Raw genomic sequence first — 15,107 nt, forward strand, 5'->3', positions numbered from 1 at the left:
TGATCTATCAATCAATTGAAGCCCCGCATCTCCTAGTTGGACCTGCTGCAACATAGCTCTGACAACTACAAGAATCCATCCATGCCTCATCTCTAGTCCCTGCATGTGATCAATATATAGGCTCCATGTATTGTGGGTTAATCTAATGCATGCTAATCTGCCATGTGCCTGCCACTGTGTAGTACCGATGATCACTGGAAGCCATGTGTTCCAAATAGCTAGCCCTTGAATGCAACCAAAAGATGGGTATCTGATACTTGTAATCGACTCAGGGTATGTGGATCCCTCCTGTCCCGGCCAACCATCTCCCTGGGTCTGCCATTCGCACTCACGATAATGTGCCAATATAAGATCTTGAGCCTGGACACATACCGGGAAACTACCTCAGTCGTACCCGGTATCCTTTGCTCATGCATGGTCTTGACATGCCCTGAGAAAATAGTGACACATGTCTCCCTCGTGACTAGCTCCCTAGATGTAGGCCCGGTGATGAACGATATGCCACCCCTGCAGATGATCACCTCATCCCCAACCTGTGGCTGTCAACTGACGCCCCAACCCAATGCCACTGTTGAAAAGTCTCCCCCCTAGTGCGCTGAGTGTCACCCAAATACCTCGAGTGAGCTCCTCGTCCCCCGTTGCTCATGCCCAGAGTGCAGAAAGTTGACAGCAAAATCAACTATGCCCGTGAGGGATGTAGAAGAGGGTCAAGTGTGTGAGTCCCTATGGATACCATCAAGTATCGAACATCTATGTCCCCGTCGATCCTGGGTGAACTAAACCCGAAGGTATGCCCGATGTTTCCGTCCAAGGGTCTCCCTGGAGGCAACACTCCAAGACCTCGTTGTTCAGCACTGTACACCCCTGCATACCACCAATCATCCCAGTACTCCTGGACATGCCACTATACACCGCAACCTACCCCTGTACACCATTGGATACCCTCGTCTACGACTATGCCATCCTGTACTGGCCTGTGTCCACTGGCTCTCCTCCAAGGTAGTACAAATTGCCTTCTTAGGGTGGCACTCGAAGTCCGCCGAAGTAAGGGTTGAGATCTCCGCTCGGAGGCACTCGTGTGCTAAACAGCACAATAACCCGACTAAGAAGCTCATGCAACTAAGGTTGAGTTCAATATGTCAAAAAGATACCAAATGAGGCTGAGCCTCCTCTATTTATAATTTGTGGGCCTCTTTTCCCATGTGGGCCCCCTCCAACTAGCAATTCGACTTTCCCTCCTTAGTCATTCGAACTTACCTCTACGATGGTGCATATTTCCTCATGTGGGCGACCCCCACGCTATGCCAACAAAACATTTCGCCCCCTTTTTCCTTTCTAAGTCTTTTCCAAAAATCACGTGTCCCATGGCCTCCAAAATTGCCAAAATTGTAGAATAAATAAACTTGTAACAATTTAATTTCGGAAGAGACATTACAGATTGCGCGATGGCTAAAGTACCTACCAAATGATGATCCACCTTCCTTCAAGAGGAAGGCAAGATGGTGAGAGGTGTTTTTAGTGCAAGTAGTGGAGAATCCTAGCATAATGTCATGTAAAAAGCAATTAGGGTTGTTAGTTGGCTAGTTGTCCAAAGAAAGAGAAAAAAAATCTCCTACGGGGTTACCCATGTTTTGGAGGATAACAACTTGCTCCAACTTTGGGACATGTGCCCTCAAAGGCTTCTATTGCTATTTGAAGAACCACCTGACAAAACCATCTCAGGATCAAGTGAAAGCCACCAATCATTAGGGACAATGACCATAGATGCATCATAATGGAACATACTTAATTGTAAGGAGCATAAAAACACTTCCAACTGAGAACACCTTCAAATATCTAACTAGACCAAGTTCTGGAAAAGTATTTCCTACTTTTGTTAGGGATGGTTAGATGGTCAACCCTATTAGATGTTTCTAGCTTCTAAGGGAAAGTGATAGGTCCTAGGCCAACCTTTCAATCCATAGGTGCTTGTGACAACAATGGCAATGGAGTGGAGGGACTTCAAGTCAAGGTGCCATGGCTACGGTACTAGTTGATAGAGGTCCATCTTCCTAAGTGTATAGATGTAAGGAGGGAGCAATTGTGGAGGCATGAGTTATCTACTTCCTTCAACTGCTTTTTCCACCCCTCTAATGTATTTTACTTCTTTTGTTATAATGCTTTGGATGGAAGCCCAAGCTTACTTTTAATGATTTAGTATTTATTTACCCCTTAATGATGAGTCAATTTCGAATTCAAGTGCTCAAAGAACTAGATGATGGCTAACGAAGGGGGTAGACCTCATGTTAGGATTTTTCCCACACGTTAACTAATGTCATGGCCATCTTTTGTATTTTGACATTTTCTTCTTTCATTGTGGCCATTTTATGCTTTCAACGTTCTTTTAGTTGCATCAACCTCCAAGACAAAGTTTCCAGCACAAACTCAAGGATGGGGATAAGAGGGTGTCAATCCTAATTAACCAATGACCACAAGCTTGAAGAATGGAGATGAAATCTAGGGAATGATGGAAAGTGGTAAGTATGGAATATCATGGACACACTACTTCAATCCAAGTCTCCCAAGTGGTGCCACTCCTATAACCCTAAGGCCTCATAGCAGGTCCCACTAGACTAGGGTCAAAAACTAACCTGCTCGTAAAGTGAGAGAACAAGTTTATAGTCAAAATCAGTCGATACAAAGATGATGTATTCCATGCTAGAATGCCCAAAACATTAAGTAAAAGCACATGATTGCAACATGGTTAAAGAACTTGTCAAATGATGACCCACCTTCCTTCAAGAGGAATGCCAGATGGTGAGGGGTGTTTGACCAATGCAAATAGTGGAGGATCCTAGCATAATGTCATGTATTAAGCAATGTAGGGTTGTTGGTTGGCTTGTTGTCCAAAGGAGGAGAAAATCTTTCTCCTATGGGGTTACCCATGTTATGGTGGGTAACATGCATCATACAAAATTAAGAGGTCTCGTGATCAGCAATCTATATAGGGTTAATGGGTCCATGTGACCCATCAATTTACCATTAATATGTTTCGTATGCTTAGCTATCGTCAACCTTCAAGAGTTTTTTTCCTATTTTTCCCAATTGTTAAGTAAGCACTTCTTTCTCTTGGCTAGTAAGCCACATCCTAGATTAGAAAAGGGATTGCATTATTAGTTTTACTAAAAATTAATTTCATTCTATAATACAAGCAATCTATTGTATACAACATGTACTCATTTGCAAGAAATAATCAATTAGATTGCACTATCAGCTCAAATCTTACATAGATGCAATAAAATTAACTAGTGGCATTCACATTAATTATGCAATCTTAAAATTAAGAATTCTTGTGTACCAAGTCACACTTGTTTAAGGATTTCAATGTTTTAAGAAAAAGATGACTAGCAACCTCCAAAGTGGAGATGAGTGAAAAAGAGGTGAATAGAAGATATAATACAAATAAATTGGTCAACAATGGCTTTTTGGGTTAGTAGAAGCAGGGTATTGTTATTGCCCCCCCAGGGTTCAACTCTCTCCAATGACATGCTAGTGCTCCTGTGCAACTATGCTAGTGAAAAACGGGTGGACCCAAGTGCAATCCTTCAAAATTTTAGTGGAATGGACACCCCCAACTCATGGCCTCTAAGCCAAAGGGTGAATTCCATATCGTGGCAAAGCATTTTTGTCCACTGAAGCTCAAGAATGCAGTTGTTGTTGCTTGTATTGACCAAAAGCATATAAATAAAATGTAAAAATTAAAATATATATGAAGAAATTAGATTATTACACTCTAATTTTCTTCAATAAAATTCTCAAGCAAGCGAGGGTTTTCCCTGTTTGAGTTCCCTAGAAATTGTGTTTTATTGTGTGACTGTGTGCAATTATTTCAATCCTATTCCGCCACGATTAGAGTAGAGAAATTATGAGTTTGTGTGAAAATAAATTTCTATTTCATATTGTTCATAACAGCAGATCAGAATTTTGTGGAAAATCTACATGGTATCAGAGTTGTGAACAGAAATCAATCAACACATAGTCTTCAAAGATGACAACTCACACAGGATTGGGATTGCGAGAGAAAGATAGATTGGATGGTTCAAATTTTGGTGTTTGGAAGGTCTGCATATTGTTTTTATTGAACAAGTTTGGGTTGAAAGAATCCACTGAGAAAGTTGCAGAACCTTCAGATCTAGACGAGTTGAGGCTCTTCTAAAGACAAATGGCGAAGACCGAGAGAATGATCTTGGATGGACTTCGAAATCATGTAGTTCCTCATGTTGCAGGTAAAGATACAGCTAGGGACATGTGGGATGCCTTAGTCAAGCTCTATTAGAACTCTTCAAAGAATCAAAAAATGGTCCTCAAAGAGAAGCTCAGGACAATCAAGATGCAGAAGGGTGAGAGTGCAACTGCCTATCTCACCAAAATCGCGGAAGTTCGTGATGAGCTAGCAGTTGTTGGAGAGCAACCCATGGACACAGAGCTAGTGTGTGTGGCTTTGAATGGGTTTACCAAAGATTGGCATACTTTTGTTCAGAGTATTACTGTACAAGATAAGTTGCCAAATTGAGAATGCCTATGGAGTGCCTTCATCCAGAAGGAGCTATGGTTCAGGCTAGTTGAGAGTTGAGACTTCTAGCAGCAATGGCAAGGGTTCCAAGGTTGAGAAGGAGGAGGAGAATCTTGCTCTTGCAGGTAAAGGCAAAGGGAAGAGTGAAAACAGTCAAAAGGGTGACAAGAAGAATACAGATTTGAGCAAGATCAAATGCTTCCATTGCCATACTTTTGGACACTATGCTCCCAAGTGTCCGAACCGAAAGAAAAAGGGGTCGAATAAGGAGCATGTAGTTGCATCAGCTGAGGTAGATGAGCTTGCCTCTCAGTCTGAGAAGGACTTCTCATTCATAGCTTGCATGGCAAGCTTAGTAGGGAGAAATACGTGGTACATTGACTCAAGAGCCTCTTTCCATATGATTGGAAATCAAAAGTACTTCAGCCAACTGGATGAGAAGGACATGCAGGTGAATATCGAGCTTGGCGATAATGGGAAGTGTGCGACCAAGGGGGGTGGTACTTTCAGCGTTGAGAGGTGAGTCTAGGAGCACTCTCCATCTCAAAGATGTTCTCTATGTTCCCAGGCTAAAGAAGAACTTGGTTTTAGTAGCTATCCTTGAGGATAAAGGATATGATGTCATCTTCAGCACAGGTAAGGCTTACCTCCAGCACTTGGCTTCTGGATGTAAGACACGGATAGGTGTGAGGGTGAAAACCTCTACAAGTTGCACATAGAGATAGATGCAACCTTGAGAAGCAATGTAAGATGTGGAGATGTAGATGAACTTTGGCACAGGCGCATGGGACACTTACATCATGGGGCGTTGAAGATTCTTCAACCGATTGCCACAAGATTACCAGCAGGAGGCCTTGAAAAGGGTGGACTGTGCAAGGGGTGCACGCTTGGAAAGTATGCCAAGTCTTCCTTCCATGGTCAAGATAGCAAAGCCAAAGGGATTTTGGGGTTGATGCATTCAAATGTGTGTGGACCCTTCTCTTCTCCATCACTGATGAGGCACAGTTATTATGTTACTTTCGTTGATGATTTTCCTCAAAAAACTTGGATTTATTTTATGAAAAAGAAAAATGAGCTCTTAGACAGGTTCATGGAGTTTAATGCCCTAGTACAAAAGCAGGTCAGGAAGAAAATCAAGGCAATGAGAAGTGACAATGGTGGAGAATATATCTCCAATGCCTTCAAAGAGTTTTGTGCAAAGGAAGGTATTACGAGGGAGTTGATCGCACCTCATAACCCTCAACATAATAGGGTAGTTGAGAGGAAGTGCAGGAGTATTGTTGGAGCAGCTAGGGCTATGTTGCATGATCAGTATCTGCCTAGGTTCTTGTGGGCAGAAGCATGCAACACTGCAGTATTTCTGCAAAACAGGAGTCCACACAAGGTGCTTGGACGAGTCACACCAGATGAGGCTTTCACAGGCAATAGGCCTAATGTTTCACACTTCTAGATCTTTGGCACAAAATTCTACTATCATGTGTCCAAGGATAGTAGGAAGAAGTCGGATCCCACATCAGAAAAGGGAATTTTTGTGGGATATAGTGAGACATCTCAGGCATACAAGGTGTATCTTCCAAGACTTAGGAAGACAGTTCTCAAGCGTGATGTCAAATTCCAGGAGGATCAGGCTCTGAGAGTTTCCTTAGAGTGTGACCAGCTTGCAGTACCTGAGGAGCTACTCACTCCCAAACAGAGTCATAGCCAACACCTTGGGGTCAATCACATCTAGCACCTCGGAGTCAGCCACAGCCACAGTCGAGTGGCAAGAGGGTAGCGCAAGAGGATTTGCAGCAAGATGAGGAGGAGAAACTAGACCAAGAGCAGACAAATCAACCAGAGCCACCCACCACAGGGGGAAGAAGGCCAAGTGGGTCGAGAGGTTGATTCCAAAGGCTCAAGAGCAGGTTGAAACTCCTAGCATGATGTTTAGGCAAAGTAAACAGCCACAGAGGTACACAGGTTATATGGCACTGATGACAGAGATGGTGGACAATGAGCCTTCTTCTTATAAGGAGGCAGCTTCTCAGCAGGTTTGATAGGATGCCATGGTGGAGGAATATTCCTCTATCATGAAGAATGATGTTTGTGAGATGGTTCCACGACCTGAAGGGAAATCGGTAGTTAGATCCAGATGGGTGTACAAGTTGAAGCATGGAGCAAATGAGAACGTGGAGAAGTTCAAGGCCAGGTTTGTGGCCAAGGGCTTCTCATAGATTGAGGACATAGACTATGAGGATACTTTTGCCCCAGTACCACGATATTCATCCATCAAGACTATTCTAGCACTTGCAACACAGATGGGGTGGAAGGTCCACTAGATGGATGTAAAGACAACATTACTCAATGGAGTGGTTGAGGAGGAGATCTATATAGAGCAGCCAGAGGGGTTTGAGCAGTTCTATAGAGACACACATTTGTGCAAGCTAAAGAGAGCTCTTTATGGGCTCAAGCATGCTTTGAGAGCATGGTACACTCGAATTGACAACTACCTTCGAGGATTGGGCTTCACTAAGAGTGAGGCGAATCTCAACCTGTACTAAATCATGGTTGGAGGGCTTCCACTCATTCTAGTTCTCTATGTCGATGACCTTATACTGACTAGAGATGAGAGCTTGATCCAAGATTGCAAGGAGGACCTTGCAAGGAAGTTTGAGATGAAGGATATGGGGCTTATGCATTATTTCCTTGGCGTGGAGGTCTGACAGGGTGATGGTGAGATCTTTGTGGGGCAAGGCAAGTACACAGCAGAGATTCTCCAAAGATTCCATATGCAGAATAGCATGCCTCTGGCCACACCTCTAGTCACAAACTAGAGGAAGGTGGATGCTGGCAAAGGAGAGCGAGTGTATCCTATAGTATACAGGCAACTCATTGGGTCGTTGATGTACTTAATCAACACACGACCTAATACTTATTTTGCAATCACCAAGCTGAGTCAGTTCACGATGAAACCGACCATAGTGCATTGGGTTGCTACAAAGCATGTGTTGAGATATCTTAGAGGCACAACAGACTATGGATTGTGGTACAGACAAGTTGATGGAGTGAGGCTTGAGGGATTCAAAGATGCAGATTGGGCAGGGAGCTCCACAGACAAGAAGAGTACTTCGAGAGGCATCTTCAGCTTTGGGTCAGCAATTGTTTCCTAGTACAACAGGAAGCAAAGATCAATTGCACTCAGTTCAGCAGAGGTCAAGTACATGGTTGTTAGTCAGGTAGCTTGCGAGGCTATTTGGATGAGGAAGTTACTTGTGGGACTTTTCAGAAAAAGGATGAAGCCTACCATGATACATTGTGATAATTAGAGTTGCATTAAGCTCTTTGAGAACCCAGTATTTCGTGATCGCTCAAAGCATATCGAGATCTGATATCACCATCTTAGAGATTGTCTGCAAAAGGGAATAGTCAGGCTACCAATGTTTTTAAAACTGGAACCGATGACCGGACCGGTCCACCTAATGAACCGGTTTACCAACCAGAATCGGTCTAACCGGCACTGGTTTGGTCTAAATGAACCGGTTTTAGAAAAATACATTAAATAATTAATTTTTAATGAAAAAAACTATTTTTAAGATTTAAAACCATGATTCCAAGCCAATAGAGACAAAATATGCAAAGATTGTTCATTTATATACCATGTAAAGGTGAATATATCAAAATGGCACCGAGTGCAATACATATCATCGACAAAATACATAAGCAATGAGGCTCTAAATGGCCTCTAGAGTGCAAAAACAAAGCCTACAAACTATGGGGCCAGTGGCCTACTACAAGACTCAAGTCTACATATATGATAATACTATAATAGTGATCAACATTATCACTTGAAACTTCTCATGAGTCATCATGATCAAACTCAGTTGGTTGAGTCTCGACTCCCAAACTTTGCAGTCACAAACTTCTCTATTGGTTCAGTGACTTGAGTCTCAAACTTCTGAAGGTATTCTGCCCTGATATGCTCTATTATTTCATTTGGTGCTCCACATGGCTTTAAATGGCCTCCTATCCCAGTCAAGTGTTGCTTGACCCTGTTAATTCCCCCTCCTTGAATGGAATTTTGGCAATATTTGCAGATCATTTTGCCATCAATCATATCACAATGAGCCCATGTAGTGTCTCTGGCTTTTGGAGGCATGATGACTACTACTTAGCTTAAACCCTATTGTTCCACTACTCCAGCAAAAACTCAACACTCTCCAAGCTCCCAAGCAAACTCACAAACACTCCAAATGAGATGTGTGAGACAAATGAGAGGGAGAGGGGCCTCTTAAAGGCTTGGAGAGGGAGAGGGTGTTTTTGGAGGGAAAGAGCCCTTAGTTTCCCTCCAAAACCCCTAAAACACAGTCAAAAAGTCGCTTTTCCAGTTGACGGTGGGCGTGCCTCCTAACCGGACGATTTAGGACGAAACTAGCCGGTTTGATACAAACCAACCGGTTCCATCCTTAACCTGCCAGTTAGGACCCGTTTTTTGCCAAAAAAGGAGAAACGCCCCCCCTGACCGGGTTTTTTGGCCGGTTTTGACCGGTGGGCTTGCTAACAGGCCGATTAGACCGGTAACCGGTTAGCAAGGCCAGTTTTGAAAACTATGGCTACCATACATTCCAACATGGGAGCAAACAGCAGACATCTTGACCAAAGCATTGGCAAGAAGCAGTTTTGTTCATCGCAGAGATAAGTCGGGAGTTGTACTCCTTAATTTGTTGAAAAGTAGCGAAGGAATGGATTCCTTGATTTGCGCCTTAATTCAAGGAATCGATCTAGTGACCTTCTTAATCATGCACGAGTTCTAGTGATGTAGGCGAGTTCAAGAAGCAATTTGACTAGTGCGATTTTGTGGAGGACCGAGTTATCTATCCTCTAGTGTGAGTTAAATTGGGAATTGAAAGCTCAAGTGGAGTTAGCCTCCTAAGATCCAGTTAACAACTTGTGTTGACTTTTGTTAACTAGAAAAGCTCCAGTTCAACTCCTAATTTAGAAAACTCACTAACAATAGCCAAATCGAATTGCTTATAAGGAGATCGAAGGCACACAATTGCATCATCATTGTTGGTGAGCACGAGCTTGTGAAGAGAACGAGCCAAGGGTTCTTGTGCGAGTTATTGGAGAGCGAGGCAATTCCCAAGGAAGTGCACATAGAAATAGGGAATACCCCTATTTAATAGGAGCTGATTTGCGCGGGTTTTTAGGAGAAATAGCGCAAGGATTTCGGGCTGCTAGTGTGCACGGGTTTGGGAGAAAAGATCAGTATTCTTGCAGGATTGTTTCCTGCCTGGTGTAAGGCTGAGAGTTCATTGTATTCTCTAGTGAAGCAAGTGTGTTGTAAGAGATCTATTGCTCTAATTTTCTTCAATAAAATTCTCAAGCAAGCGAGGGTTTTCCCTGTTTGGGTTCCCTAGAAATTGTGTGTTTTATTGTGTGACTGTGTGCAATTATTTCTGTCCTATTCCGCTGCAATTAGAGTAGAGAAATTATGAGTTTGTGTGAAAATAAATTTCTATTTCAGATTGTTCATAACAGCAGATCAGAATTTCGTGGAAAATCTACATACAGTGAACATGGCGGAGCACTCTTAAACAAGCAAAAGATGTGAAGTATTCTAGAGTCTAGACTCAAAATTTGAAATTATATCTCTTATACAAATGTTCAAACCACAAAAAATCAAGCTACTGAAGTGTTACAATATCTTCGGAAAGAATTAGAATTGGTCATAATTTTTAATGGTACAAGGGATGAAGAAAGATATGCAAAATGTGAAACCATAACCAAGCCCTTGCAATACATACGTCAAGCAAAGGGGTCATTGAAGACAATAGATGAAGAGGTTACTAGGAGAGTTGGATAAGAGATAGCAAACTCACAAAAAATAAGAAAAATACAGTTATAATGATGACCTATCTACATTGAAGTTCACAATGATGATGCTTTTCTGAGTGCGGGCCTAAATCCTATTCTATTTTTTACTTGACTGTTTCTCTGGTATAAAATATATCCAAACAAATGAAGAATAATTGTAGAAACTTGGCAATCAAAAAATCGAAGACACTTGCACTATTGTTTGGCCTATTAAACATTCTAAATGGCATGACATATCATACATTCAAGCTTCTAAATACTTTAGTATGCACATGTATTCACCCTACATCAAAAATTATGTTCAGGATCTTAACCTTCAAGCTTAGCTTTTGGGACAAGCTGTACAGAGTAGCACCCAGGTTCCACTTTTGACCACCCAGAAATGGCATATATAATTTCAAGACCATCCCCATGTCTTTCCACAAATTCCTGAAGCAACCTATTAAAATTGACACATGCATACAAGATACATATCAAAATGACCATTTGAATGCTGAGCTAAGAACATCAATCACTAATTAAGAAGCCACTGTTAGTACTGAATACCTTTTAGCTACATTGGAGGAAACTGAGAAATTTCGACTAAGCCACTTGTAAGATACCTGAAAATTAAAATTAAAATTTAGAAATATGAAAAGATCAAAGTAGAATTTATTAACTGATAGCCATCTATTTTGTGTCCCTTTATGAAAATGGGTGATCATGTTTCTCCCAAAGTGCATTAGGGTCATATTTCGTATGTAACATGATGGATTTTGACAGATTCAATCAAGCAACCCACTATGTCACTCCAATGAATAAATATAGAGCAAGACAAAAAATCAGTTAGACATTTCTCAATTAAATATTATAAGAACATATACTCCTCTGGCTACAGAGCAGGGAATTACAGGGACAAATGATTCCCCTTAAAGACTCGGGCAGTACTGTTTAAGAACTTTACTTACAGCCGCTCATGGAAAGGCTGGCTTCAGCAGCTACATGTTTAGAAATTTTTGTAACCCATAGGCTTTATTCATCGCATCAAATACCTCAATTAACTCAGTAATATTCCCATGATATTTTCTTAACATTTCAGTATATTTCTTTCTTTTACACTTTTTCTTCTTCAAGCTTATTTTCCTTTCCTGCAAATGCAACCTATCAACTGTAATCTGCTACAAATGCATTCATTAACCATAACTACTTTTTAGAAAATGAAATAGGATTGTGTCAACTCAGAGTGGATCAAATCGAACAGATTTGTTGATGCATGCTTTTGGTTAACACTTTGTGATAAAATTTTCGTAGCAACATCCCATGATTGGTGTAAATAGTGTGAAGAACAGCGTTGCAGATGTGGATAGGTGCCTGACTATCCCCTTCTGCACTCAAACGATATACGATGGAATTTAAATTTCCGTTATCACATCAACATCGTTGTCAACCCTCTAATTGCAGGCCATTATGTGTTTGGATCTTCCGAAACAAATTGTTTTGTATTGGACATTAAAGGACAAAGACCACTGTATGCAGGAGATGAATTGAGCAACGTGGGATGAGATTGTGATATTTACCACTTGTGAACGATCGAAGACAAGCGCGTGCAGCTGATTGACGATTTGTGCAGCGTCTGCCATTGCTGCTCTGCTCTTTCTTCTGTACCCTCGGCCCTTAGTTGAATAATACTAATACCGCGCTCACCCTCTTCCCGCCTTTCCCACCCACTCACTTGTGCCCTGCCCCCAATTCGCTTTCATTTTTGTTTCACATTCATCAAAATTTATGCCCTCCCACAATCGGTTAAGGAGAATGTGTTTTACTTGACTCATGAGGTGAATTAAGGGTTGGGCCATCATAGAGGGTTTTTAAACTAACTATGTGGGAAGTTAGTTACGATTCCATGATATGTTTAGGGTTTTAAAACTATGGTGGTATGGTGGTTTTGTTTATGTGGTATGATTTTTAAATTTAGAATGTAGTCATATGTGAGTTTTATAGCTGTTTTATTTATTTATTTGTGATATAACTCTTAAATCAAGAATGTAGTTATATGTTGCTTTTAAGTGATTTTGTTTATATGATATGATTTTTAAATTAAAAATTTGTATTTATATATAAGTTTTAAGTAATTTTGGTATATTATTTGATTTTTTAAATATTAATATGATGATTTTATATTTATATATAGAGATTAAACTTTTGTGTCAAAATAGTGTGTAAAAAAAGTTTTCATTTCCCTTAAAATTAGTTAATTATCAAAATTTTGTTATCCTAAATTATTTGCTAGCAATTTTATATTAATTAATTAACTACTTATTATCTGAATTACATTTGATGTTACCTATGCATCAAACCACTCCACCATTCACCTTGGGTTCAAGCCTATAATGGCCATATGCATCCCCCTACTTGGAGCGACATCTTTGCCCCTAGCCTACATAAGACCAAAGTAATTTCAGTTTCCTCGCCCTTTCTAACTTATTTCGTGGTACTTTGGTCTTCTCTTACTTTCGATTTCAAGAACCACAAGTTTGGCATGACATATTCTTAGTGTTTTTAACCTTCAATAATGAAATGACGATGGAGTCGTTTGGTCCAAAAAGTTGGGCTAAAAGATTAGGATTTTGGCAGTCCTTATTGGTGTAATTGGTTTACGAAGCTTAACATTGCTTAACGTTAATATATCTAATGAGTTCATCTAGCTCCATATGACCTGCATTCCACACTTAAACTCCCCTCTAATATTTCTTGGGTAGATATTATTATCTCACAATGAGAGATGTCAAGCGAGGTTGCAAGGAAATGACATGACAAATACTCTAAAATTTCTCTTCAAACCATTCTTCATGAAAGATTCATCCACCTATAAATCCTTACTTGTTGATGCTAACCACTTGGGCAAGCTTGTACAAGTGATTGAGTTGTATTTTACAAGATAAGTATCAAAGTTCTAATTTTAGTTGGCCTCTTCAAACTAAAATTTGTTAGAGATAAAGGTCATATTTGGAACTTCGATGTGTTAATTAAGACTTAGGCATGTGATAAAGTTTCACTAATAAAGTAATGTAATGATGAGGCATTTAAAGTAATAATTATTGTAATAATTAATAATTAGGTAGTAGTGTATTCCTCCTACTATGTAATGAGACATTGCATCATCTAATAACATTGAGTGAATCTACTCTTTATCATTCTTATATGCATTATTGTCCATGTTGTGTAAAACTCACATGGTATCAAAACCATGGTAAGGAGAAGCCAAAGAAGTGAGTGGTGAAGTTAAGGGATTATTATGATTTAAAAAGGCACCACAACACTATAATCACACATCCCAATTTCAAAGTTAAGTTTGTTTTCATTTTCAAGTACTAAAAATAGATATGATGTATGTCCAAAAATCATGGAGTGGGAGGATTTTGTTTTGTTGTTTCATTGAAAATGGCTTTGAGTGCTTGCGGGGAAGGGAGTCAACATGATAAAGAAAGTTGACAAACTTTGGGTCAAGCTCCACCATTAAGGAAAGGGAGTTATACATAAACCAATGATAGTGACCTGTCATGAGCGGTATAACCACTACAGTAGGTCCATGAAGAGTCATTGTAGTCATCACAATAATTAGATGTTGTGTAAAGATTCTTGAGATAAATCCCTTTGTTTGTGGAAGCCTTGAAATATAACCTAATGTTGTGAGAATAATTTCATGGGGAAGACAAGAGTGAGTGGGGCCATAAGGTCAATTATAAAGCCCATGTGTATATAAGTCATACATCATGCATGTGGATTATGCCAATTAACAAATCATCGAGGGATTTTGGAAGCCATGCCACTATGGGAGAGAAGTTATACACAAGGTTATAGTGTCGGTGTAAGAGTCACCAAATAGAAGGAATGAATGTTGTATTAATGGATAATAGCAATGCCAACAATCTGTTATTGCACATAGCTATCATAGGAATTAAACATAGAAGATACCATGCCAAAGTGGAGAGTCGCTACTTACGTGAACCATCAATGTAGTTTTTCCATGATACGAATCAAGATTATATGAAAAAATGAAGAGATCAACATGTAACATAGAAGGGTCCAAGCTAGTTTTGGAAAGAGTCACCAAGGAAGAACTAAATGTGATCCTATAACTAACAAGAACATAAAGTAGTTTGTTATGGAATAATAGTCAAAATAGTGAAATCACCAGTTATAAAATCAGGTTAGCCTTACATTAATAAGTAGTAACCATTTCATCCGCGGGGTCTTGGATAGACACTAATTGGGTGCATTGTTAAGGCACTCCTAGATGTTAAGTCACCGGTTCAATTCCCCGCCCCATCTGGGTGTTATTCTTAGACATGACCATGTTCTAGCCTCACAAATGCTCAACTTACAACAACAAAAAGTAGTAACCATTTCATATTTATTGCTAGCAACTAAATGAATCACAACAATAAAAAGTAGCCACCATTTGCATGAGAGCAGTGCTTGGAAAAAGTAAAAATATTGCATCCATTTTATCGTAACAAGCAAGGGAGTAGTCTTGTGTCATGTGTACATTGGATTAAGTCTTCAAACAGTGGTTAATAAAGGCTTCCTCTCATTGCATTTCATAGAATGGTCTATAAAGGTGCGCAATCCAGAGACCTCTTTCATGTAAGATGTCTTATCTATACCGAGAGGGAGAGGGATGGTGATCATTTTTATTCCTCCACTTCGTTATTAAAAACTT

At 40.2% G+C, this 15,107-nt stretch overlaps 1 protein-coding gene across 1 annotated transcript in view; it reads right to left on the reverse strand.

Moving 5' to 3' along the window:
* Positions 1-12,151, reverse strand: part of POLD3 (DNA-directed DNA polymerase) — a 34,976-nt gene extending 22,825 nt beyond the window's left edge. Inside the window, exons 1-3 of the mRNA XM_089448617.1 lie at positions 11,962-12,151; positions 10,952-11,007; positions 10,720-10,844 (exon numbers count right to left, since the gene is read on the reverse strand). Coding sequence (XP_089304743.1) covers positions 10,720-10,844; positions 10,952-11,007; positions 11,962-12,024 — 244 coding nt within the window. The 5' untranslated portion in view covers positions 12,025-12,151. The remainder of the gene's footprint in view (positions 1-10,719; positions 10,845-10,951; positions 11,008-11,961) is intronic.
* Positions 12,152-15,107: the final 2,956 nt, after the last annotated feature.

This window comes from Pinus tabuliformis, chromosome X, assembly GCF_031772625.1.
Source record: "Pinus tabuliformis cultivar Carrire ecotype Pingquan chromosome X, CPIR1, whole genome shotgun sequence".
In the NCBI taxonomy this organism is placed as follows: Eukaryota; Viridiplantae; Streptophyta; class Pinopsida; order Pinales; family Pinaceae; genus Pinus; species Pinus tabuliformis.